At 42.6% G+C, this 27,381-nt stretch overlaps 1 protein-coding gene and 1 long non-coding RNA gene across 3 annotated transcripts in view; one reads left to right on the top strand and one right to left on the bottom strand.

The window, feature by feature from the left end:
* TRAPPC12 (trafficking protein particle complex subunit 12) overlaps window positions 1-18,608 on the top strand; it is a 58,715-nt gene extending 40,107 nt beyond the window's left edge. For both annotated transcript variants that reach the window (XM_075414787.1, XM_075414786.1), the window contains 5 exons: window positions 1,507-1,580; window positions 10,018-10,116; window positions 15,898-15,998; window positions 16,793-16,880; window positions 18,266-18,608. In XM_075414787.1, the coding sequence (XP_075270902.1) occupies window positions 1,507-1,580; window positions 10,018-10,116; window positions 15,898-15,998; window positions 16,793-16,880; window positions 18,266-18,508 (605 nt within the window). In that variant the 3' untranslated portion in view covers window positions 18,509-18,608. The remainder of the gene's footprint in view (window positions 1-1,506; window positions 1,581-10,017; window positions 10,117-15,897; window positions 15,999-16,792; window positions 16,881-18,265) is intronic.
* LOC142360617 (uncharacterized) lies at window positions 10,270-26,502 on the bottom strand. The gene is made up of 2 exons (XR_012763258.1): window positions 26,343-26,502; window positions 10,270-12,348 (listed from the first exon to the last, which is right to left on the bottom strand). It is a non-coding gene; the product is annotated as an uncharacterized LOC142360617 (long non-coding RNA).
* Window positions 26,503-27,381: the final 879 nt, after the last annotated feature.

A 27,381-nucleotide genomic window follows, 5' to 3' on the forward strand; every position in this document is an offset into this window, starting at 1 on the left:
GTTCCTGTTCAGTTTCTGGCACAGACAGAAGACATCTCGTCTGTCTGCTTTGCAGTCTGTTCTGAGAACCATAGCTGGTGCTATTTGGTTGTTAACAGGAAACCTAGATGTCTCCACTGCAGGAATCAACATCTAATCTGTTGTCACCTAGGTCCTAAAGAGCTGAAAGTGGTTACCAAACTATGAGGACATGCACAAAGGAGAGATTAACATAAGTGAAATAATAAAGGAAAGTTATTATGTCCAGGTTTTACAGACACCCACAAGGAAAGAAAAACAGAAATGTGTCATAAAATATTTGCTCGTGGCTTACAGCATCCTCTCCATTAATAGCAGTAAAGATGTGTGGTCAGGGAGGAATTTCTAAATCAAAAGCTAGGAGTAATGCATTATTTTAAGGTACGGTGGGTGAAATACTGGGTTCAGCCTTGAGCCTCACATTATAGCCTTCTTTTGACAAAGGTAATTTGGGAATATTCATGGGATGTTTTTTTTTGTTTTGTTGTTGGAGAGGATTGAAGGAGGGTTTTTTTTAGGAAGGGGAGTAGACATTCCACTAAACTCTCTTCTTATTTGTAATGCCATTTATGTGTACTGAAAGAATTATCTATGTGACCTGCCATGCTTTCATCGGAGACTACATTATTGATACAAATGAATCATCTCAGTTATCACAATCTCACTGAAATAGCCTCTTCTCCCTTTCCTCTCCCCCTTTCAAATCATTACAGTGACCTTGACAGCTGATTGACTGAGATACCTTTATTTTCCAAATGTACTGAATTAATACTCCTAATGCTTATTTTTGATGATTAGAGGAATATTTCTAGCATTGATCTATGTTACTGTAACACTAGAGAAAATAAGGGTCTATGTGAACCATTTTCTTACAACATCAGGAGTCTGTCTGCAAAGCAAGAGAGAGAAATCTGCTGCTGCGGCTTTTAATGCCTGCAAGCTCCAGGAGCATGGGGGAAGCAGACAGGCTTGGCAGATTTTTTTCCAGCGTATCTCTAAGCCAGAGGCAAGCACAAACAGTCCCAGACTCAGACAGTTCTCACCCTGCATGTTTTGGCTCTGAAATGACATTTTAGCTGTGTTTCATTTTTGCATTTATCACATTTAATGCTGTAGATTACATGTTTTTAAATGGATGTTCATTATCACTTGAATCTTTTAATGCACCTTTTGTTCTGATATTGGAAAATGCATGGCTTCTTTTGGTGTTTAATATTTGGCCTGAGCTCAAAGCTGAGCGGCTGTCTATTGCTCTGCGTTGTTGCATCGCGTATGGTACCCAGAGCTGCTTGAGCAATTCCCTTGGAGACATGCAGAATTTTCTGACTGATGGTGCAGCATGGCCAAGAATTAAAAATTCTAGGCTAAAACACAGTGGTGTTAACGAGGGGAATCTTTCAAAATCGTAATTCATAGGGCAAATAATTGATGGCAAGAAAGAACCTCTAATTTATTTGTGCAAATTCACAAGCTGCTCTTATTTTGCAGCCTCTGTTCAGCTGTGGAGGTCACGTCTGGGCCGGGTGATGTACTCCATGGCAAACTGTCTGCTAATGATGAAGGTACGTGGGTGGCAGCAACTGCAGAGGTACCGTATATTCCAGAATAGAATGTCAGAGACAGTGCAAGAGAATTAGTGCTGCATAGATAAGGGAAGACTACCTGAATGTACGTGGAGGTTTTGCTTAGTGAAGAATTAATTAGACTTAATAATGTCTTATTTAATAGATAACCATTTGCAGTAATGTTCTTTGGGAACACATCTGTAGTTATTTCTCCCCAAATCATCCTGGAGAACATGCAATAACAATACAGAATTTGCATTTTTAAATTGAATTTTTCAAACACTTGACTAAATGCTGTAATTAAAGGCAATTACGTGCTCTGTCTCTTTCAAACTTTGCGCTAGGAATGTTGCTCTGTTTCTGAGGATTAATAATACTGTAGCCTTTGTATATGATGAAGATCCAGAACATCTACATACATCCTCGACAACTTATCTCAATCGTAAGATACTTTCTTTCAAGTTTAAATCCTCACTAGTGGGTGAGGGGGGAAGAGAAAGGAATCAAAGCAAAAGTAACTAGCTTCCACCGTTGTTTTTTTTTCCCTTTGTTTCCTCCTTCCTTTTTTAAGCAATCCTGCTCCATTTGGTGCAACACTCAGCTTCTCCTTGTGCTCGGGATGTAGAAATAAAACTTCTGCTGCTCACCTCATGGTCAGGGAAACAGGGATATCGCCATTGTGCGCTTGCAGCAAACTGCTGTTTGTCCTGAGCTTAACTGTACTTCACAAATCAATTAGCAGCAACAGCCTCGGAGCAGAGCTGTCAGTGGTATAATCTTCACAGGCCGGAGCAGATCTGCGCTCCTTGCTCTTTCATTGTGCAAGGTCATGCCAAACCTGACCCTCGGGTGTTTACTAAGCTACTTCCCAAACCGGGCTCCATTCTTATGTTACAATACCTCAAAAAGCATGCATTTGTAAGAGAAGATCCGGTTGTCTAAATACTGCTTTACATGAAGGGCAATATCCTTTTTATGAGAATGAGGGAAAACAAAAATTTGTATTTGTGATACTGCAGTCAGAACATTTCTGTCTTGAATAGAAATAATTGTCCATTAAACCGTGAGGTATTTTCAAGAATTAGTAAGCATTTGTGTTTTGAAGTAGGTACTTGACATAGGTTCAGTTTTTAAGGAGCTTTCTTTTTCATGGAGAAAAATGGAGAAAAGCGTGGGTTGCCACCCCAAACGAAGTAGAATATATAGACAAGAAAATGCTGGTAATGTATTTTTTCAAGAAGTTCGTTTTCCTTTTAACTGTTAATTGGTTTTAACACTGTCAGTGTTTTTCTTCTTTTGTACACACAAATCCATGTGCACACACAGTTCTCGACTTTCTTCTGATTTGGTCCTGTTAGTGCTGTTTTATTCTGGTAATAGAAATATATTTGTGAATACTGATTATCACCGTTTTGGAAATGGTACTTCAGAAATACTGCAGCTCAGATACTTCTTAAGTCCAGTTGTATTTAAGGCCTGTCTCACAGCTGTTAAGTTACAAATTATAGTTCCACAGTAACTTTGAGATAACCCACAACTGCGTGTTAATGCATAATTACTTCTGCCTGAAATCTGCATTTCAGTGCATAGGCTATGGAGTAGTTATGAGTCTCTCAGTTTTCAGAAATACCCCTGTATGGAGTAGTAGAGAGTTTTTAAGAAAGATTTTTCAAACATAGTCATGTTGCAGTTAAAATCAGAGTAGTACATGAAGTTAATTTTTCTGCTTATGTGACTGATCCTTTGTGAGAGAATTATATTGGTTATTTATAAATTTAGTATTTTTAAGACCATTCTAACATGCAGCAATGCTATAAGCATCATCTCCATCTTCTATTCAGTATGAAACTTTCTTCAAATAATTTTTAAACACACTTTTTTAATTCTTCCATGAACAATTATTAATTGAACAGTTCCACATTTTTTTTGCTGTTGTGTAATACACTTTAAAAACTGCATTTGTTTTTATTCAAGTATTTCAAGTGTATGTAGTTTAAAAAAAAAACCCACAGCTGATTTCATTCTCCACGTTAGTGCCATCTATTGCCATCTAGTGGCCATTTATAATATTGCAACATGGTTATAGTTCATCGACAAGTACCATTGGGTGAATGGAATAGCTTATGCTATTAGACTTATAAAAATAATTTATTAAATTAAAACTGTGTGTTATCGGTATATATAAAAAAAACTGTTTATCTTACTTTTACTAACCTCTTTCTTTGGCCAAAAAAACTTCAGTAGTACTTAATAGGGAACAATCATGTCAGAATTAATTCTTGAAAATAAAAAGAGGACTTTGATTAGATGTTGGGCCTATAACTATTTAAATCTATTTCAGTTATCCTCAGCTATAATTAGGTTTATTTCATGTCATACCTCTTCAGCATTACTTACCTGTCTCAGGGAGTTCTGTTTAAGCAGCGTAATGATTTTTGTCTTTTTAAATATGACATTATTAGTTTCATAGCTAAACATCTCATTAAATTCTTGAGATTAAGGAGTATATTGTTTTGGAGGTAGCGAGTGAGGTGCAAAGAAGTGATTCACCCAGACATGTGCAGGAAACCTGTGGTGGAACGGGAAATTAATCACAAGTCTCCTTTACCCTGGGACCATCTTTCCTAGGTACTGGATTCTGCCTGCGGTGTCCCTCTATCCGTGTGACCGATGATACAGTTTGGTAGCAGTTTAAGGCAGTCTTACGACATGTTTTTTGCCTGTTCATCCCCTTTTCTTTGTATGACCTTTCTTAAGTGTATTCTAGCTTCCTTCCGTGCACCACTATTAGACTTAACCAAGTGACAAAAACAAAGGAACAGTAGATCTCAGTCGTATCAACGGAGTCGGCTTTTCCAATTTCATGTGAACAAGGGGCAACTTGAGGGAGAAGATGGAAATACAAGAGACAGGGAAGGGGAGACCATGTAACGTGTCGCTGTAGACTTCTGTTTACAAGGACTGTGGGCTTACGTCTCTATGAAAGTGTACCCTGAATATAGCAGCATGAAGGAATATTCACTTAAAATGCAACTGATGATGTGCGTTGCTTCATTTCAACAATCTAATTGCAAAATGTCTGTCATTTTGCTAAATCACTGTGGAAGTGTTTTGAAAACTTTTTAAGCTCTTTTCATCTGAGCTAAAATCGCTTTTGACGTTACCTTACCAGACTTTTACCTCTCTGAAGAATAAACACTTAAATACTTTCCACATATATTATAAATTCACTGTAATTAAAGGCACATTTTGCACTTTTTAGTTTTCTTTCAGTGTTTTCTTAGCTTTTGTAGAACTTGCCCTTCGTAAAAACAAAAGCATTAGAATTGATATTGATTTTAATTTAGGTTTAATAAAATTAAAACTGTGCAAAGAAGGAGGTGACAGCTTGTACTAATGACACGAGGGACAGATGCCTAAGAACTTTCGTTCCTCTGTGATTTAAAGGAGAAAGACTGCATGATTCATCGTGTCTTTTTGCATAACTGTGCTGCAGTACTGCTGCTTGGATTCATAACACTGTGAATCTCTGCTTTCATAACCCTTCCACAAGTGCACTAGATAGAGAGGAAGGATAAGTTATCCCTGTCCTTTCTTCCCAATAGTCAGTATGTTTGAACTATACACTTTGTATAACTAAACCGTTCTACATATCGTGGTCATTTATGCTTATTTCTAAATAGCTCATAATTAATATTTTATGTACTTAAGGTGGTGGTGAGGGAAACATGAAAATGTATTAATGCAGTGACCATGAAGGGAAATACAGTTATACTGCAGCACATCAAAGAAAAAACAAATCTCACTTGCCATTTTTGTGCAAATAGATCCAATAGCTTATTAGAACTATTCTGGATGAGTATATTTAATGTTACCTCCAAATTTTCATAATAAAAGAGATATTGGATTATAAGATAATAGGCCAACTCTCATTCATATCCTGGATTGTGTAACTTCAGGCCTTTTTTTGGATATTTTATGAAGATGTAGAAAATCTGAAGGCTCGCAATCTTTAGAAATTAAAGACCATCACAATATATCAGCCCTACCTCTAAGTCTTGAGATCACAAGCTGTAGTCATTGGGGTTTTTTTTCCGGCAGTACCTAATATGTCTTATTCCTCACAACCACAGCATGTATCAACCAAGACTTCGCTCCTCTGGGACGTGTCTATTTATCATTCTCTCATACTATTTTTCTTATACCATGTCACATTAGCAAAGTTGGGAATGACAACAAAGTCTTCAGTAAAGGAGAGCAAATCTCGTCTACTTTACAGTATGCTCCTTCAGAAGGAACTGTCAAAGAAGATGCTTTTATAACTTACCATGGAAGAGTATCATTCTGTGTCACATGTAGGATACTCTAGAAATCTACTGCTGCTTCCATGATAGTGTGAGGGGAAGAGTAAATGCATATAAAACTCACTGTGGGGTCCTGGAGTAATTACAAAGTGAGGTTGTATTTAGAAGTGAGCCTGGATGTTGTGATAACTTTATAGTTTTATCTGGGGCCATCCTTGCCTATGCTTAGAGGTGGCTTTTGACCTGTGTAATTTAGTCTCTTGTCGTCTCCTGGAAGAAATGTGTCCCATTCCTGTGACAGGAACTGCAAGGCATGGGGAAGATGAGCACGGATGCTGTGTGCTGTGCTGTCCTCTGGATACAGGGTGCCGTATCCACGAACACAGTGCATAGACTCTTAATGATTCACCTCTACTCTCACGTTTTAGGAGCTGCGAATGTTCACGTACTCCTAGTTAATAATGCATGTGGTGATGTATAGTCACTTGATAGGGAATGCAAAAGGGGAGGACGGTTTGTTTGCCTGACTAGGCCAAGTCCATGAAGCGCCCATGGCGTGGGCCTGCAAGATGTTACTTGGTTGCTTGTTCCTACCAAGGCTGTCTGCTACTTACACTAGGGAGCCTGGGGTGCTGTAACTGCACAAACAGTGCCCTCTCGCGCAGCTGCTTCTGGCCAGGACTTTCCTGCTAAAGTAAACTGAGCTGACAGAAGCACTTTTCTGTCAGCTTATCTGTGTGATCTCCTGGGAGTGGTTTCCACATCAGTTTGGGGGTGTGACTGTAAAGCCCTCATCCCTCATGGTTGTGCTACACCTCTTTGTAGTATAGCCTAAGCCTCAGAGCGTGCATGAGACTGAGCACTGGGTAAGGGGCAGCTTTAGACCACAGAGTGGAAGACAATGAGCACAAAAGCTAGAATATGACATAATAAAATTCTTTTTCCAGTGAATGCATTTTATGCTTACAGGGATAAAATTCACAGTCGTAGACAATCCTTCAGATTTTATAAATTACACTCTTGGAGGTATTAATAGCTAATAGAAATGTCACTGGCGTTCCTCTAAGGAGCCAGTTCAGAGGGTCCCTATTCCAAGTTTTTAAAGCCTGCCTAACACAGTGGGATTCCATGATCAATGAAGTCTTTTAGTGAGAGTTGTTACAGTGAAAAATTAGTTTTTCCAAAGTCATAAATTTATGAAAAATCTGGTAGCATAATTTTCATCACATTTGAGTTCTGAATGCTAAATAAATCAGAATTTAATAAATATATTTTGGGGTATATGGCCTGTTGTCTTTGCTCTGAACTCTTTCTGTGTCCGATACTAAGCATGAACATGGAATGGCTCACTAGAATTGGAATAAACTCTAAATTTTTATCATTAACTGTTCAGAATTAATCATTATACCCACAGTATGCAAGTTGTTTGCAAAAGAAAGGTGCTGCAGAGGTCCTACTGGGCTGTTTAAGTCAGGCTCTGCTATTATAGGACAGGTAATTTGTCTCATATACTGGTCAGACTCCAAAGACTTCTAGTGATTTTTTTGTGTGTATGAAACAATTAGTATGTTCTAAATGGTGACCCGGTGCGCAGGTCAAGTAGGGTTCAATCCTTTTAAAAGTGACCTTGGGAAAAGAAATTCATTACACCTGCGGCACATTGCCTCCTCAGACTAAGCAGCAGATGAAGAAAAAGTACCTTTCCCAGTAGCTGTGATCACATGAGGGACAAGTTAAATCAGCACTGTAATCTGACCAGGAAAAATGGTAGGGTAGAGAGTATCCCAAGATGTCTGTGCAGTTTTGAAAGATTATTCTTTGATGTCTTTTGCTTCCTAATATCCACCACAAATTCTTGTATTAAGTTGAAGGGCAGGATTGTCAGGAAGGACCAAATAAGTACAGCATAGAGAGTCTTCTGTCTTTGCGTGTGCCTGGCTTTTTTAAGTAAATGCAGGCTTTCTCTGCCTCTGCTCTGGATTGCTCCAAGATGCTATAGCTGAGGCTGGTGCAGCCCTGTGCCCTGTGAATGTACGAGCTACGTCTCTTCCAGTCAGCTTAGGGCACATGCAGTTTCTCATGTGTAACTGCCAGTGACCATGAAGCCAGGCTCTGAAAGTCATTTGCTGCCCAGATTATTGAATTACTGCAGTTTAACCATGAGTCGGCTGGACTGCAGCAACCAGCCACATGGGCATTTCTTTCCTGTGGGAAATGGGACCGCAATTTTGCTTAAACCTCTGTCGCTGGTCGTTATGTGGATATGGTTGTACTGTGTCTTGAGCAAATGTGAGAGCTGCCACTTGCCAGCACGACTCCACAGTCTGTGTGCAGGCGTATGTGTGCGGGGCCATTTGCAAAGCTTGCTGGAGTTCAGAACCAGCCCACCCCTCAGTCAGTTTTAGCCCAAATGAGTTTTGTCTTTGGATTACCTACTTATTTTGCTTTTACGTGGTGGGAGAAGGGAACAAGGGTTTGGGTGGATGGATAGAAAAGGTCTTGTTTCCTTTGGCAGTAGTGCAAGTTTACAAACATAAAATCATAGGTTTGGGTTGGAAAGGACCTTTAAAGGTCATCTAGTCCAACGCCCCTGCAATGAGCAGGGACATCTTCCACTAGATCAGCTTGGTCAGAGCTCCATCCAGCCTGGCCTTGATGCCACAGGGATGGGGCATCTGCCACCTCTCTGGGCAACCTGTTCCAGTGTTTCACCATCCTCATTGTAAAAAATTTCTTCCTTGTATCTAGTCTAAATCTACTCTAGTTTAAAACCATTATCCCTTGTCCTATCACAACAAGCCTTGCTAAAAAGATTGCCCCTATCTTTCCTATAAGCCTGCTTTAAGTACTGAAAGGCTGCTATAAGGTCTCCCTGCAGCCTTCTCCTGGCTGAAAAACCCCAACTATCTCAGCTTTTCCTCAGAGGAGAGTTGCTCCAGCCCTCTGGTCATCTTTGTGGCCCTCCTCTGGACCCGCTCCAACAGCTCTATGTCCTTCTTGTGCTGGGGGCTCCAGAGCTCGGTGCAGGACTTCAGGTGGTGTCTCACCAGGGTGGAGTAGAGGGGCAGAATCACCTCCCTTGACCTGCTGGCCACGCTTCTCTTGCTGCAGCCCAGGAAATGGTTGGCTTTCTGGGCTGCGAACGCACACTGGGTGGCTCATGTCAGGCTTTTCATCCACAGGTACCGCCAAGTCCTTCTCCTCAGAGCTGCTCTCAATCCCTTCATCCCCCAGCCTGTACTGATACTGGGGGTTGCGCCGATGCAGGTGCAGGACCTTGCACTTGGCCTTGCTGAGCCTCATGAGGTTCACACGGGCCCACTTCTTGAGCTTGTCCCAGTCCCTCTGGATGGCATTCTGACTCTCAGGAGTGTCGACTGCACCACACAGCCTGGTGTCATTTGCAAACTTGCTGAGGCTGCACTCGACCCTGCAGTCTATGTCATTGATGAAGATATTAAACAGTCGTGGTCCCAATATGGACCCCTGAGGGACACCACTTGTCACCGATCTCCAACTGGACATTGAGCTGTTGACCACTACCCTGTGGATGCAACCTTCCAACCAATTCCTCATCCACTGAACAGTCCAGCTGTCACATCCGTATCTCTCCAATTTAGAGAGGATGTTGGGGGGGTATTGTAATCTGAAAACATACATGAAATTGCTTCTGTCACATATTTTTCACAGGTTAAGAACATGTGCATGAGCAGTTCCCAAAGCTTCAACACAGTTTGCTAAACCATGTCAATTATGCACATATTTGAAATACGAGACAGTTCTCAAGTATGTATATCCCAGTCACACAGAAGGTTTTTGACTTTCATCCTAAATCATAATCTGAGGTGAAGAGTACACGTTCAGATTACTTGTTCTTGTTATTTAACTACAAAAAGAAGATGATCCAGTTGAAAAAATAAAAAGTAAGATCCCATGTGTATGCAGTTCCAGTATAACTGAGAAAAGACCAATATAGTCAGCTACTAGTGCCTACAGTGACAGGTAGAAATTCTGTCCCATTGACAGGCTGCAATTACTTTCATTCTGTTTGAATATGTCTTTAAAGAGGTGACATAAAGGCTGGAGAATGCTGAACTTAAATATCTGGTGGTCTCCTTTTCACCCCTTAGGACTACGTGCTTGCTGTAGATGCTTATCGCACTGTCATCAGATACTACCCACAGCAAGAACCTCAGCTGTTGAGTGGAATTGGAAGGATTTTCCTTCAGGTATGCCTTGTATTCTAAATCTGCTAGGTTATATTGCTGTTGACAGCTATGTAGTGCATAATTGTTGCAGTTATAGCTATAGTGATTTTTATAGGGCATGTACCAAATTGTAGAGGCAGTGGTCAAAACAAACTTCTACTATGTGGTATTAGATCAAGTTAGGAAATATAAAGCACCTTTAATATTAAAAATACATGCAGGTACATTAGTGAACAACGACCATGCTGTAGAAAGTTCAACTAAGAATTTAACCAAAGAGCAACATTCTTTTTTCCCTAAAACTAATGTCAAAGCTCCCGTTGACTTAAGTGAGCTAGAATTTCACTAAAAATCTCATTTCTCACGGCTTCAAACTGCATGCAGCTCCAAATCACTCTGTATAACTGCCATCGTCATCTAGAAAAAAATTGAGTTTCCTTCTTTTGTCCAAGTAGTATCCCTAAGAAGACATGGGAGGGTACGTTAAAAGAAAAAACTGGACTGCACAAGCATAATAAATTTCTATGTAGCTATGTATTTACCATAGCAAGTAAAGAAATATGTAAGTGCAGTAGTACTGTTTTATCAGAAAATGATGCATCTAAATAATTAATACCTGACTGGTTTTTTTGGTATCTCATAAGTTCTTTGCAGTTCTTTCAGTTCTTTTTTTATTTCTGATGCTGATATTTCAAACTTTTCCTTTTTTATCTACTTCTTTTTATTATTTATAATAAGCCAAATTTTGAGTTTCAGGTATTTACAAACAATCTTATTTGTGGTATGCATGTTATAAAATGCTATTGGAATGGAATAATTTAGTCTTGATAGATAATTAAATCATTAATATTGTTTGCTTGAAATCATAGGATGTCATTCAAACTCAGTTATGGATTTTCAGTTCTCAGCAGGAACATGTTCTCACAGTGTGGTAGACGTGTTTGTCTTCAAAAGTCTCTGATTTAAAGTGGATCCTCCATCACTGTAGAGCAATTTTATGATCTTGGCTGTGTGCGTTAATTATTACCTAAATAGGCAACCTAGTAATTATTCATATTAAAGAATGGTACTGTAACTGCACATAATGCTATTGGAAATAGAAGTTACTAATAGTTCTGATCTACTGGGAAAACAACTGAGTACGTTACTGGTGCGGCCTCGCTGACAAGAGTGTCTGCCCTAGGGTCACACTCTCCAGTCTGTCAGTAGCTCAGTTTGCTGTAGAAAAATTTGCACACTCAGGAGGAAAGCGTCTCCTAACTTTGGAAAGAATTGTGTCCACCCAATTGCAAAAGTGGTGCTCGCAGGCTGTGTACCGAATCAGTTGAAGTCATTGACCTCTGCGGTGTTGGCTGTGACAAGAGGCCGTTAGTGTTTAGTGGTTTTACTGTCAGAACTGGACATAGCAAAAGGGAGTATGAGGAGCCCTTGATATTTTCATGTGATTCTAGAAAGCATCACTTCTAAACTCAAATGTTTTCCTTTCTTCTAGCACCTCAAGGAGATAAATTGTTATTGTTTGACTCATTCTCTTTTCTGGTGACAAAATCTTCAGCTCTGTTGCAATAGATGCAAGATTTTGATGTGTAAGAGAAATAATTAGTGTGCAGTTGAACAAAACAAATAAGTTCAAATTAAAGAAAGAGAAATGTGTTGCCAGGCTGGGCACCATCAGTGTGGTAAGACCACTGTGCAGTATGTGTGCGCTGTTGATGAGGCACTTTGTGGAAAAAAATAAACCTTTTGCAGGTAAAATGAGAAAGAAATTGTCTCATATTCAACTGTATCAGCTTCTGAAAAACAGGTAGTGATTCCCAGGTAACCTCACACTGTTCTCTTAACTTTGAACATTATCCAAGAGAGGCACAAGGGAGACGGATTTTAGCTGCTTATCAGTCACAGGTACTATTTGACAATAGACATCACACATGTGAAACAAAGAGATAATGTAGAATGAAGTGTAAGTTCAGGAGTTAAATACCAAAAAAGTAACCTTTTTCAACATATAAAAACCTTACTTTGTGTGTGGTTATTTTTTCTTGATTAAATTGAGCTTACTAGTTTAAGACACCATGTCTTCTTTATCTTCACATGTAGTGGGGCATAAAGAGGCCTAGATCTGATGTATGGCCTTTAGCTGTTGCCTTAACACAAGTGGTAAATGGGGATGAGAGAAATGGAGAATTCAGGAAAAGACAGAGGCTGTTGCAGAGAAATTTTCAGAAGCACGGTAATTGGCAGCAGTCACCTGACCTGTAAAAGAGAAATTCACATGAAATGGGGAGACAGTGAATAGATTTTAGCTTCTGGGGTATTATAGTGTATTGCTAATAGACTTTACTTGCTGGCTGACCTATCCAGAATTGCTATTTAAATAACTACGTTTGTCGTGGTTTAACCCCAGCAGGCAACTAAGCACCAGACAGCTGCTCGCTCACTCCCCCCCGGTGGGATGGAGGAGAGAATCAGGCGAGTAAAAGTAAGAAAATTCATGGGCTGTGTTTTGGTTTCGGCTGCCGCCGGCAACAAAAGCGCCACGCGGCCGCCCCTCCCCCCGCCGGCGTGCGGAGGAGAATGGAAAGAAAGAGGCAGAAACTGGTGGGTCGGGATAAGGGCAGTTTAACAGAACAGCAAACAGAGGGAAAACAGGAACAACAACGATACAAATAAGGAGAAAACACAACCACGAACCGTACAACAGCCGCTCTCCCGAAACCGGACCGGCGCCGCGCCCGCCCAAGCCGCGAGTGCGTTCCCGCCGCGCCACCCCCCCCCCCCCACCGGAACCCAGCGTGACGTCCCATGGTATGGAATACCGGGCTCTGTTTGGCCAGGTGGGGTCAGCCCCCACCCCCCGGCTGTGCCCCTTCCTGGAGTCTGGTGAAAATTAACCCTGTCCTGGCCAAACCCAGGACAGCTGAGACAAAGACAGTTTGATAGGTCAAGTAAAAGCTGCACGCACAAGCAAAGCAAAACAAGGAATTCACTCCCTGCTTCCCATCGCAGGAGGGTGTTCAGCCATCCCCAGGAAAGCAGGACTCCATCACGCGTAACAGATACTTGGGAAGACAAACAGACAAACACCGTCACTCCGAACGTCCCTCCCTCTTCCTACTTCTTTCCCCAGCTTTACACGCTGAGCAGGATGTCATATGGCATGGGATATCCCGTGGGTCAGTTGGGGCCGGCTGTCCCAGCTGTGTCCCCTCCCAGCTCCTCGTGCACCCCCAGCCTGCTCGCTGGTGGGGTGGTGGGAGCAGCAGACTCTGTGCAAGTGCTGCTCAGCAATAGGTAAAACATCCCTGTGTTAGCAACGCTGTTTTGGTCACAAATGCAAAACATAGCCCTGTACTAGCTACTGTGAAGAAAATTAACCCCATCCCAGCCAAACCCAGCACAACATTAAAGGATTTAGAAAGTGGAAAAATGCCTGACCTTACCCTCTACAATAGATTGCTGCAAAACAGAGTTAAAAGCAATAAAGAAACCCTAGGAGTACTTAAGAAAAATAATCTTGGTTTCCAGACAAACAACAGACTTGGGCGCATAGTATTTTGGAGGCTCCTTGTTAGCTGGTATGATCATTTGAGGTTAACAGAGGAATTTTAATTATTATTTGAAGTGCTAATTATTATTAGATACTGAAGTCATGTTTTCTGAAGTTAAATAAAATTAAGTGATGAAGACCACTTCAAATATTTAATATTTTAGTGACTAATTAAAACTAATTATTTCTTGTAAATGTTTGGGGGGGGGGGGGGGGGGGAAGTAAACTGTTTCCCCTCAATGGGAAAAATGAGAATTAAAAGTTTGGCATGTTTGGTGAGAAGATAGAAGATGCTGCTAAGAAATGAGGAACCCTTCATGATCACCAGTAAAGTGTGATGAATCTCAGAGCTTATTAGATTTCGACTCATCATGCTCCCAGTGGAGCAAACTGGTAGTTTGCTTAAGAAATGGATTATTTGCATGGTCAGGGGCTTCCTTCGAATTTCCAGGCTAAAAATATTCATGGACGGATTCATTTACACTTATGCCGGCATTATCCTTTATTTAAAAGTAACTATTTTTTTGGTGGTTTACGCCTTTATTTATGGAAAGAAATTGTATCTTTTGTCATTATAACTGAATTTGTAGGTTTTTAGAATGAATAATGTTTGTTTTGTGTCAGTCCAGTTATGTAACATCTGGCAGAAATGCATCTGTTTAATTAGCTAGATTACTAAGGGGTGTGCCGTAAATGCTGTGGTAGATGGACAGCTGCATCTTGAGCGCAATCGGATCATCCCCTAAATGTAAAGAATAGTAATTTTTTTACGTTGTCAAGGGAGAGGTCTTGTGGTTAGAGGTAAAGCAGTACCAGTTGTACAACTGATGTTAGTGAGGCTTTGGATACTGCCACTATGATACTCCCATAAGCAAATTGGGAAGAAATCTGGATGAAACCTTAAAATGCACGTTTGCTGTGTCTGAAAAGTGTACTGGGAAAGTCATTCGCTGGAAGGCTGGAAGGGCTTGCTAGATGATCTTTTCCACAGGATCCCTTTAGGGTTTGCAGTGTTTTTATTTCTCAGTTAAGCGTTTGTACGATGAAATTAGAAACATGCCTGTAAAACGTACCAAGCTGGGAGTGGTACAGACACTACGAAGGGCAGGAGCAGAATGCAAAATAATCTTGACAAGTTGAGAAACTGAAATGTTAAATTGGCTGCGATTCAAACAGCAAAGGCAAAATACTACCAAAGACTGGGAGTAGTAACATGAGTACGACACAGGAAGCAACTAATGAGATACTGTATTGTAGAACGGAATTGGGCTAAGGGTAAGCAAACTAAACACAGGTAAACAAATCAGACTTCCAAAATACTGCGGCATGAAAGAAAACTTCACATGTGAACATAACGTAATTCTTCCGTTCTCACTGCTGGCAAGAGATACCAAAAAGTATGAGTATATCCTTCTATGAAATGTACATTACTAACTTACTTACCAAAGGGGCCGCCTTCAACGATTTTTTTCTTCCATCTCAAATAGCAACCTGTGTGACATACTCTTAGGTGAAATACCCCTTCCTTTATAGGAATCCCCTTCCCCACCCCCCACCCCCCCCCCTAAAATCTGCTGCTGTTTATGCCAGCTTTCAGATCCCCCATTCCTTCACCCTGCATCATCCAGCCACTGGTATTTTTCAGTCTGCAGGGGGACTGTCTCCCCGATACCCGCAGTGAGCCATTGTGCCGGGTTGTTTTCTGACACGTTTCAGTCTCACACGCTGAAGTCGTCCTGTGGTCCCTGGCTGTGACCCACAAGCTGTGGGTGAAGCGGGTGTAGGTCCTGTGCTAGCTACCAGGCTGCTGTGTTCCCGCTCCCCTGCCTGCCAGCGCCTCCTGCCCGTGGGCAGCGTCTCCTGCACCTCCCGCGGAGTAACGCACTATCCCGCCCACAGTAATTCTGACCTTTGGTCATTCTCCCCTAATGTTACAAACCCGGGAGTCAGTCACAACACGGGAGCCAAAGGAAGCGGTGGGGCACCCTGCCGTGCGGCCCGTGGGTGCTCCACACCCACAGCTGAGAAACACGGCCTGAAGTAAAACCGCGCGTGCTTTTGGGGTTCTTTTCGTGATCTTAACACATCTCTTCAAACACCTTGTTTGATAACAGATGTTACGCAGTCAGCTTGGTGCCAAACAATTAGATAGTGGGCTTTGATATGTTTTCTTCTTCTTGTCCTTTGTAAAAGATATAATCAAGCTGGATCTCTTCTTCTTATTGTGATAACTTTCTTATGATTTTACTGTCTAGATTGGAGACATAAAAACTGCAGAAAAATATTTTCAAGACGTTGAGAAAGTGACTCACAAATTGGATGGACTACAGAGCCAAATTATGGTTTTAATGAACAGGTAGATAATTTAATAGCTAAATGAAACTTTAAAATACAGTTTTGCAAAGTATGCATTGTGAGCATTAGACTACTCTTGAGACAATCCTGTTCTCTTTCTCTCTTTTAAGTAACTACATCTGTCATAAGTGAGACAGAATGGCCCAGGAGATCTGTATTACTCGGTACAGTCATGTTATCCTGGATTGAAGTAGTGATCCTTCAATTGATTTTACAAAGCTTTTTCTCATTCTTCCAGGCATTGCATATTTTCACTCTGCTTTTTCAATATACATTTGTGTAAATAACTCTTAGGAGAGGAGAACGTATTTTGGGCCCTGATCCTACAATCAGATCTGCTAGTAAAGTTACTGTCTGGTTGTTTCGAAGAATGCTGGAATGCAGCGTAGTAAATCGAGCTGCATGCTGGGGGACTCGGCTTGTAACAGTTAGCACATTGGCTTAATATATTTAGAAAATACTATTCAAAAGTGCTCTGAAAATTACATAGCATGGCTAATTTCATCAAGAGAAGGAATTGCAGGAAGAGGGTATCTGCATTTAAGTTAATAAAAAGACAATGAAGACTGTTGCTTTGGTAGGCAGAATATGTAATAACCAAACGATCCAAGTTGTCATTCTGTTCGTCTGTAAATCAGTGTCTCCTTGCTGGTTGTAATTGCACCGTGAAGAGCAAATGTCAGAAACTCTCACATCTATAACAGGAAAAATAAAAAATGGTGTCCATTCTTTTTAAAATGTATTATCACCTTGGGTTTTTGAGGAGAACTCATTCATATGTCACTTACTTTCTAGAGCATTTCTCCACCTCGGTCAGAATAATTTTGCAGAAGCTCATCGATTTTTCACAGAAATTTTAAGGATCGACTCATCAAATGCTGTGGTAAATCTCCAAATTGCTACATTTATAATGAACACCTAAATTATTCTTGTAATGTTTCATGCGTGGATTTAATTAGTTCCCAGAGTATGCTCAGAGCTTTACAGAAAAATTGGATGTGGCATGTGTGCCAAAGGGTTTTCAGTACACATAAGGATAAGATGCAAAATGGGATGGGAGATGAGGAATGAGTCTATATGAAGGGCATGAACACCTAGGCATGCATGCAGAATTCCGAAGCGTTATGTTTTACGGGATCTTCGCAAAAGCACTTGCTTTTTGCCTTCACTGTTTTTAGCGTAGACATGCATGTCAGAAAAAGAAATGGCAGCTGCCAGCGTATGTGTGATTAACTTGATTTCACACAACATTGAAGGGATATTGTCATTTTAAACATGACATTTCTAACACGTTGCGTATCAGAGCCTTGGATTCCCATCGTGAGAGGAGATCAAAGAATGGTTTATTTACTTTTGGGGTTTGTACATTTGGCAGCTCTCGGTGCATGATCATGTAAGGGTGTTCCTAAGAACTGAGACAGCAGCCTGATCCAAGGCCATTTAAAGACCGAGGGGACTGAGTTGAAGAAGCGCATGAATTGCGTCATTTTGCAGGTTTTAAAATAGTACGTGTTACAAATCCCATGAGATCAGTAAGGTTTCCTGAAGGGAGAGAAAGAGAAATTTAAAAAAAAGTCTGTGTTCTTCCTTTATCTGCAGCTTTCAGAAAGTGTGAGCGCTTCTGCTGCTGAACATGTTATATGGCTTTGTACTGTTGGAATGTTTTGGTAACTCGTAAAACCTGTTTTGTGTGGAAAAGAAAATGGAACCTGACTCGATCGTTCTGATGTATTTAGACTGCCCCCTCTGCTGAATTTACTTGAAGTCAGTTGTAGATGCCTTTGTGATAATACCTTCCTGTTGCTTATGTGGATCTTCTGTATGTAAGCCAGAGAGAAAAACACTTCTGAAGATGTAGTGAAGTCATTAAAAAAAAAAAAGAAAATGACAGCATGCAGAGGCTTACGTAGTTGCTGAAATCTGTTTCAACTGACTTTTAAAATTAACTGACCAATGTCCTATAATGCTTACATTTCATTGTAGACTCTTGTCTTTTAGAGTTTCAGCTCTTAGAAGTCAGCAGGTCCTACTGGCACAGGGTAAATCTTGAGAATAGCAAGAAGAAAAGGATTGGATTGTATGATTGATAATGTATTTTAGTTACTTGCACACACACACACAAAATAGTAATTCTTAGCACATAGTAAATCTGTTGTAACCCCAGATGCTAGACTTCTTTTTTCCGTTCTCTCTCATCACATGTAGATATGTACATACATGTATATACACATATACACATTTATTTATTTACAATATGTTTTTCTCTAGGCTAATAACAACGCTGCTGTTTGTCTTCTTTATCTGGGAAAACTGAAGGATTCCCTCCGGCAGCTGGAAGGAATGGTTCAGCAGGACCCTAAACACTACCTGCATGAGAGTGTTCTCTTCAACCTGACAACTATGTATGAACTGGAGTCATCTCGCAGTATGCAGAAGAAGCAGGCACTGTTAGAGGCTGTAGCTATCAAAGAGGGCGATAGCTTTAATACTCAGTGTCTCAAGTTAGGATAGACCATTTCCAACTGATTTTTTCCAGCAAGGCTGATTTTTTTTAAATTGTATATACTCTTGGTAATGTGTAAATGTGGAATAAAATCTATTCAATTATGAATATTTGGTGGCATGACTACAGAATCTGTTGTGTCTAACAGTCCTGTCATTGTGAAGACTTTGTGCTGACCTAGAGCCACCTTCATCCCTCCAAGTCTGTTACTGGTTAGTTATTCTTCATTACAGGGTACTATGTATGTACAGTCAATTACTCACATTCTTTTTATAAGAAAAAAATGAATTTGACCTTATATTGTCTTGGTGATTGTTACAGTTTTTCAGTAATTAGTGAACAAATCACCTGAGCTAATTTCATCAGCCAAGAGTTAGTGACAAAGTATCAGTATGTGTATTATAGAAATGAAATTCTGAATGCAGTTCTCTTTGCTTGCTGCTACTGTGTCTCATTTTGGCCCCATCAGGCTACTGAGTATCATACCTTTCTATGTCCACTGCTCTCAAAGGAGGGTGCTTGATGACCACCGTGCCAGGTCACAGCATGGCTGAGGTTGGAAGGGACTGCTGGAGGTCATCTGGTCCAACCCACCAGTTCAGCAGGGCCACCCAGAGCTGGCTGCCCAGGACCACGACCACACGGTGTGTGAGGGAGTCGTACAGTCCCCCGCAGTATGAATGTCCCACAGTATGAGGGACTGCATCATCTGAATGATACCAGATGGTCTCCCTAAACTTTATTGGGTTTGTGATACCCTTAAATCTTTCCGATTAAAGCATTTGGATTCTGGAAAGCCGTGGGTGGGAGTGGAGGATTTCTCTATTCCCAAACTAATGCTTGCTTCAATACTTTCTTCCTCTCTCCCACTCTGTCCAACATTTCTCCTTGGATGTCACCAGCAGATGCCACAAGGTTGTTCTAGGAACTGTTTAACTTGTGCATGTGTATTTCAGGTCTGATTATGCTACAGCTGTCTTCCTCACGCCTGCCCCAGAGCCTGTGGGTTCCTCTCGGCATGGACAGGCATAGCTGCTCCACTCTGGCATTCTGCTAGGTAGAGGAAGGAGCAATGCCGGTGAGGCAGAAACGCCACCCCTTTCAGCTCAGTTCCTCTCCTTTCCTGTCACTGGGTGAAAACACCATGCAGAAAGTGTTTACCAGGGAAAAGGATGGAGAGTGAGGCAGAGGGTTACCCAAGGGTTAGGCCACACAGAGTGGAAGCAGATGGGGTGACGCAGAGCAGGACACGAGGCAGTTACCATTGACGCGACAGTACTGGCATCCAGTGATTTTGGCATCCATTGGAACACAGCTTTCTGGAATCACAGTACCAGTGTGGTATCGGTATATTTCACATCTCTGCACACATTTCTCCCTTAATCTGTATTGGAAAGATTCAATCCAGACACTTCCATTTCTTGTGCATGAGTACAATATATACATCTGTTCATTGGTGGGGTTTTTGTTGTTTTGAGATTTAATGTTCAGCAATTGGAGTAGCTTCTTGTCATAAATCACTGCCATGGGACAATTCTCTGACTGTATTTGTTACATTTTTCATAGCACATCCATCAGTTAATTCCACTGTCTTTAAATACCCCCACCTCTATTTTTAAGTGATTAATAATTCATTTTATGCTTGTCCAACTGGAGATATTGTACAGGAGCCAAACAGCTGTCCTCAAAAATCAGGTGGTTTGAAAACTGCTGCAAGCTGAACACAAAAAAAATGAGGAAGCCTAAAAATCACCAGTGACCTCTGAAGATGTAAGACTACAGCTTTTCTCATACAGAGAGAGAATTTGCTCTGTTTTTACAGGATACATGTATTTTACAGGTCACACTTGTGCACTGAAACACCAGCTAGGTGTGTACCGATCAACTGAAAAAAATAAATCAGTTGGTATTTCTGTTTCTGGCTTGGCCTCTAGGTTCCACAGCTGGATCTGAATTAAACTCGTGCAGCCCCTGGGTAGACTTGTCCTAAGGTACCACCACTAAACCAAACAATGAAAGATTCAGCACCTCCTGCCCCAGCTGGGTTTCAGCACCGTTTACATACCTTCACTGGGTACTGAAATACAGTGAAATAAAAGTAGTTACTTTTGCATGACTCTTTATGAGGCTTTACATTTGTTTCAAATATTGCTGTGATTTTAGATGAGGTTTAATAGTAATTTGACAAATTCTCAGTTTATGTTGTCATAACTGAGTTGCAATCAGTGTAGTTTTCAGTTTGTCACAACTGTTCATCTGATCCAGTATGTACTGTACTCATCATAAATAATTTTAGTAGGATGTTTTCTCCAACATAGTTCACTTTTCTTGTGCATGGGATTTCTTAGGTGACAGACATCCTGGTTTGTAACCACTGTTGTTCTCAAAGACTGAGAACACTGAACAATTTACAAGGGCCTGTAGTGACAGGACAAGGGGCAACAGTTTTAAACTGAAAGAGGATAGATTTAGCTTAGATACAAGGAAGAAATTCTTTACGATGATTCTGGTGAGGCCCTGTCACAGGTTGCCTAGAGAAGCTGTGGCTGCCCCCTCCCTGGCAGTGTTCAAGGCCAGGTTGGACGGGGCTTTGAGCAACCTGGTCTGGTGGAAGGTGTCCCTGCCCATGGCAGGGGGGTTGGAACCAGATGATCTTTAGGGTCCCTTCTACCCAAACCATTCTATGATTCTGTGGTTCTAGTTAAAAAATTTTACAATGATATGAAAATTAATACAAAAGAGATTCCCATGCATTTAGCTGAAGGGCAGGTGTCCTGTTATATTGTTATACTATTGTCTACGCTTTCAGGAAGCTTGATTTGTATTTTCCAATTTTAAGTGAAAGCAGCATGATCCACCATCATCCAGCATGCCGAAGCCACTTGCCTCTTTACAACTGAGGAGTAAAATGCGTCCTTTTTTGATTCAGTAGTGCCTTATACTCACTGCACGTGTAAATGACAGCCTGCGTTCTGATCGGCAGAGAATAAAGATTTATGATCCCAATCAGAGTGAAATAACCATTAAGAAAGAAACACTCTGAAAACATAATCCTCTGTTCTCCAAGTTTCTCTAAATTCTAATTCATATGTATTACTACACAGGTCTCACTTCAGTATGTTTGCTGTGTTCTTCTTAGTAGCAGCTTTGACTCAGATAAAAACGCCAGCAGAGGAGAGACTTGTACTGGGTGACCTCTAAGCTCAGTGAGCCATTAAACAAGTGACATCCTGGTAGACTTGCAGAATAATTAAAATTTAAATGCAAAGGCATGTTATCACTGCTGGATGTATGCAAATTGTTAACTGTTTATAAAATGCAAGAAAGAGCGTCAATGTCACTTTAATGGTTTGGATTTAACATACATACAGGTTAAGCATTTGAATTTCCTATACTCAGCCAGTTACACATCTGAATGCTGGATATGCTGTTAAAGCATTAAAGCTAAGGACAAAATTTGTCCTCAAAACATTAATTACACCAGGCAATCCTGTTAAATTCAATGAATTCAGCTGAATTTAATGAGGGTTCCTGGTGTAAATGAGGGCAGAGCTCAGTTCTAGAACACAGCGTGGATGTGTCATCTGGCGAAGTGAGAAGAGCCGTGGAAGGCAGAGCCTGAACGAGCCAATTGTCGTATTCAGGCCTTAAAGCTTAATGTGCCTTAACAGAAGTTTTGCATTTAAATTTCCTCCTTTATTAAAAGAGGAGCAAAGAAGCTGTACTTCAGACATTCAGATGATTACATTATGCATAGAGACCCTGATCCTCAAATGGACTTAGGCATCTATCTGCCATTTCTAGTACCAAACCACAGCTCAGGTGATAGTGGCATCCCCTAACCAGCTGCTCCTTCACGTTTTCCTGGTGCCTCAGTTTTGGACTGGACCGGTTAAGTGTTCCCCAAAAGGCATGTGCAGCCATGCCTCCGACTCCCCGACGTACTTTGGAGTGCCATATATAGTGTCCTGTATTCATACACAGCCAGCATACTGGAACGGATGATGGTTCCTCCACCCACCCCAGCCTCCACGACAGCAGGAGCACTCGTGCAGCCGTGCACAAGCTGGAGGAGCTCACTGACCCGTCAGAACACCTCACCGAGCCAGCAAACACCCTCTTCACATTCACCTCCCTCCTGAGGCTTTCAGCACGGAGATGTGCCGGGATCAAGCCCCCCGCCCGGGGAGGCTGCCGGGCTCTCTGCGCCGCGGCGGCCTGAGGAGCGGGAGGCAGGCGATCCTTCACTGAAGCCTTTGCTGAAGGTGTCTTGCGAACCAAGCTGGCGAGGGGAATGCACGGGGTTTCGTCTGCGTGCGTAGCTGAGTGACATCTCTCTTACCCATGGATCGGCTGATGCACTTCATCAGCTGCATGCATTGCAGCCGTCCAACAGAAGACTGCAAGATAGGTGGCACGCCCATCTCCAGTCGCATTCGGCCCTAGTGAGAAGTACACATTCCCTCTCCAACTTGCAATCAAGAAATGTGCGAAAACAGGGCTGAAGCATCAAATGTAGATTTCAATATATTCCGGGTAGGTAGAACCACAGCAGCCGGCGTAAACCTCTCTGAGGTTGCTCACGTAGCAACCTGGATTGCTGCTGTCCTGAGCCAAGGCCAGGGAAACTGAAGAGGTGGATTTTATCCATTGGCTCATACCATATCACGAGCTCAAAGGAAGATGCCATCCACCCCTTCCACCCTGCGTTCTACCCACTTAATAAAACAGCGGGGGAGAAATGTCTTTTACCAGTGAGGGACTTCACATTGTAGGAAATTGCACAGAGTTTTTTGCGTGTGAACAGCAGGTTCGTAGCGCTGAATGCAAAGAAGCTCCAGCACTAACTTTCAGCCAACGATAGTGGAAAGCTGCTTTCCCACTTAGTTCTCCCACTCAGCTTGGGAATGACAAATTTAGAGATTCTCATCTTCAGGGGGTGTATGAGATGGTCACAATCCCGGTGTTAGGGAGGAACAGAGAGGCACTGGTGGGGAGGAGGACACCGGTGCCGCCTTATCCAAGCTGTTCTGGATCGACACCGGATCCTGACCTAGCTTTGGGCTGTGATTTGCAGATGTTTATTATATAGGAGATTCATTAGAATGAAGCCATCTGAAAGCCAGCAACAATGGCTGGTAGTTTGCCCACAAAGACGGAAAAAATGGGATGTTGCTTGCTTGAGGCAGGGAAGGAAGGAGCGAGAAAGTTCCTCTCTGGCTTTGAAAAATTAACAAAAGTGTCAATGCTAATCTGAAAACACTGAAGTAAAAAGCTGCGGAACAAAATTACTGAAGCTGTTTATAAAAAAAAATGCACTATTTGCACCCTTGCTCAGGGTGCTGCTGGCACAGGCTCCAGTGGCAGGCAGCAGGACAGAGCCCCAGCAGGATGCAGCCCCAGCCCGTGCCTGACCCGGCCACCGCTTCGTGTCCCCTTGCGACAGCAGCACCAGGAGCAGCTTCCCGCTTTCCCACCAGCAGCAGGTCAGCTGTAAGTTGCCTCAATCATTTGGGAAAAAAAAAAAACTAAGCCTGAGGGTGGACCGAAATCAAATTCTCCAGGTCCAAATGCCTGCGATCACAGGGGAAACCATAGCCTAGAGCTCAGCTTGGCTGCTCGGGGCTGGGGCCGTGGACAAAGGCAACCCCGGAACACCGCAGAGGCACAGAGCACACCCAGCCCAGTTTTCTACCAGCCGATGGGGCTCCTTGACAGGCACAACTACTATTAACCAGGACCCTGAGAAGCAGCGTAGAAGGCAATGAAACGGAGGGGTGTTTTTCAAAATCAGCGCAGGTACCCCAGAGAGAACTGCACTGGGGGAAGCCAGCATTGAAGGAGATCCACGGCCCTTCACTGCTCAATCTTTCCCCAAGCATTTTGTGGTTTTCGAAATCTTGCTTCTTGTCTTATCTGGGTATTTAAACAATTAATTTAAAAAATGAGAGCTAGTGACTCGGTTGCACAAAATATCGTTTTTCCAAATTGCAGTTATAGCAGCGTACATTTTTTCAAACACATCAAATGTTTTGGGAATCAAGCTGTAAAGTTACAGTGAGTGCAACAAATCAGATCAAATCTGGATCTCCGAGCAAGGACATTTGCAGTGTAGCACTAATTCATCTCCCAGTGAGCTGGTATGTTTCTTTGGCTTTGGGAAAGATAAGACAACTGGCAGTGACCCTGCTTTGGGGAGAGGGAAGGGAACCTGAGAATGTCTATTCTTTTCACAGGGAAGACTCGCAAACTGTGCTTTTGAGCACAGCACAGGTCAGGTCCACAGCCTCTGCCTGGCCAAATGTCTAAATCTATGATTTGGCTGCTACGGCTATTCCTCAAAGCAGTACTCAGCTGCCACCTCGGTCTTTATGTGCGGTGTGTCTGCTGGCTGACATTAAATGATTGCCTGTGTCGGGAAACTGTCCCTTCTCCTAAGTTCCTTGTTCAAGCTAAATCCTGGAGTCAGAAACCAGGCAGGAGAGGGCCTGTTCTGCCAGTAGGACCTGACACTCTGAGTGCATGAAGGTTTTATACTTGTCAAGCTCAGCTGCCCGGACAGGCAGCTACCGGCTCCTGCAGCCACTGGGAAGGAGGGCAGCAGCCCCTGCTCTCGGCAGCCCCTGTCTCGAAACACCCCTTGCCTCCGCATTTCCCTCCACCCGCTCATCGGCACCCCAGGGGCCTGCTGCGGGTGGTAGTAGTTATCTGCTGACCGCCTGTGAAATGTCCTCGCGTTAAGATATCCCGCCAAAGGCACCTGCCCCAGGACACGTAACAGGGGAGGGCAGCATCACAGATTTTGCAGCCAGCTGGTTGCCCACTTAGTTTATTAAAAAGCCCACTGACCATCCACAGCTTCCTCACAGTTTACTTGCAGAAAACAAGGCCGCTGCTCTCTCAAGCTGGTGATGAGAAACTGAGGTATACGCCACTTGGGAAAAGTTTGGATTAAAGTGGAAAATAATACATCGGTACCAAAAAAGCAATCTTCAAACCCCTCAGTTGAGCACCATTTCTCCTACTGTTTTTTTTTTAAACTCTGATCCTGAAGAAGTTGAAATAGTCCCCTTGCCTGAGTTAATGCTGCCAACATGATGTTGCTGGAACCTCTTACATAAACTTTCATACTACATCAGTGCACTGAGATTTTCCACTAGCTGCAGTAAAACAGACTCATGTTTTTGGACCAAAAAATCTATTTCGCTTTGCAGTTATAGATATGTGGCATGTGAAAAAAAAAAAAAAAAAGAAGAAAAGAAAACAAAACCAAAAAATAGCCATGAAAATAAGCTGCGTTTTTCATCTAAAGGAACGGTACGTTCTCCCTCCCTCCTCCCCACTCTCTGGAGTGTTTTCTATTAATATTAATGTTTTTTCTGCCCAGCTGTCTCCTCCTGGTGTAATCTCCCATGTAATCTCCTCACAGGTGTGGAATCTTTATACCAGCCCCAAATTGCTTTTTTCCTGGCTGACAAAAAGCACTTTCAGAGAGCAAGGCTTTCACCCTTTCAAAGACACCTATAGCACTAAAGGGCACGGACTCGGAAGCGTTGACAGTCAGACCCCCGCAGCCCCCCCACCCCTCAGTGGCAGAATGCATTGTGTGGTGAAAATGATGAACGATCTTCAGCGGCGTGATCGTGTGTTATTCTTGACAGCCAGGAGATGGGAGCTGTACCGGGTGTATATATCCCTCCAGAGAGGCAACAAAACAAGGTGGTTCAGTCCTGCTCCCCAGGTCACATCCCACATCAAGCAATTGCTGCGGGCAGGCGCTTTACTGCGCATCCCTCGTCACTGCCTCTGAACTGTAAATCTCTCCCAAGGAGAGTGCATTACCTGCTCTCTCTTCCCAGTCGCTCCTCCAGTCTGTTATGGGATGGCTGTGCTGTAAATGGGGGTCCCGAGAGCCCGCGTCCCTGCCTCCGCTGATCCTTTTGCAGAGAGCAAGATCAAAATGGAGAGGCCCGTAGGAGGGATGAACAGACTCATGCTGGCTTCTCTTAAAAAAAAGAAAACAAGAGCAGAAGGAGGATGAATGAGATTGGGTACCAGGGGCTGATACCAGCGCTGGAAGAAAGCAATTATTTTACTTTACATTCGGAAACGCGATTTTCTGCAGCACATAAGTCAAAGGAATAAAATTTGCTGCGGGTAGTAACTATCATTTATTCCTGCAGCTGTATTTTGAAAAATCCCCAAGGTTTACACCGGGGCCAGGATGCCGCGCTGTGCTGTACGAGAGGACGCTCCAGCGGCACACAAATCCCCGTGCCGGTCAGGTACGTGGCGCAGCGCCCACGCACGCCGACCCGCTGCCTGTCTGACCACGGCTAAACTCCCCGTTTGCCAGCAATGCTGTATTTTCAGCCAGGCTTGAGAACCGCCGCACAGAGACCAGTGCCGGCTGAACGGGGCGCTGGGTGGGCTTGCATTCTGCACCCCCTCCCTCAGAGCGGGCCCCCGCCGGCAGAACGACAGGCCGGCTGGGTCCCCACGTCCCACGCAGCCTGCAGCCCGGGACCGCGAGGCAGGGAACACGTGCCTTTTTTATTTACCCTTTTGAACTTTTAACATAAAAACTAGTACAATCTCACTTCCAAACTGCAACTTTGTTTTCAGAAACACTTAAAGAAATAAATCACCTATAAATGGTTAAAAGTAATGCTGCCACAAAGTGAGGAAAATGTTGCCTCCTGAAGAAGGGCTCACCCACAGCGCAGAGCAGTGGGGAAGTTCCACTAGCTACTGTCTGCTACACGGGGAAAATTCACGTAAGCCCAAATTTCAGCTTAGAATCACAGCATGGTTTGGGTTGGAAGGGACCTTAAAACCACCTAGTTCCAATCTCCCTGCCATGGGCAGGGACACCTTCCAC

Source organism: Opisthocomus hoazin, chromosome 2 (assembly GCF_030867145.1).
Source record: "Opisthocomus hoazin isolate bOpiHoa1 chromosome 2, bOpiHoa1.hap1, whole genome shotgun sequence".
Classification (NCBI taxonomy): Eukaryota; Metazoa; Chordata; class Aves; order Opisthocomiformes; family Opisthocomidae; genus Opisthocomus; species Opisthocomus hoazin.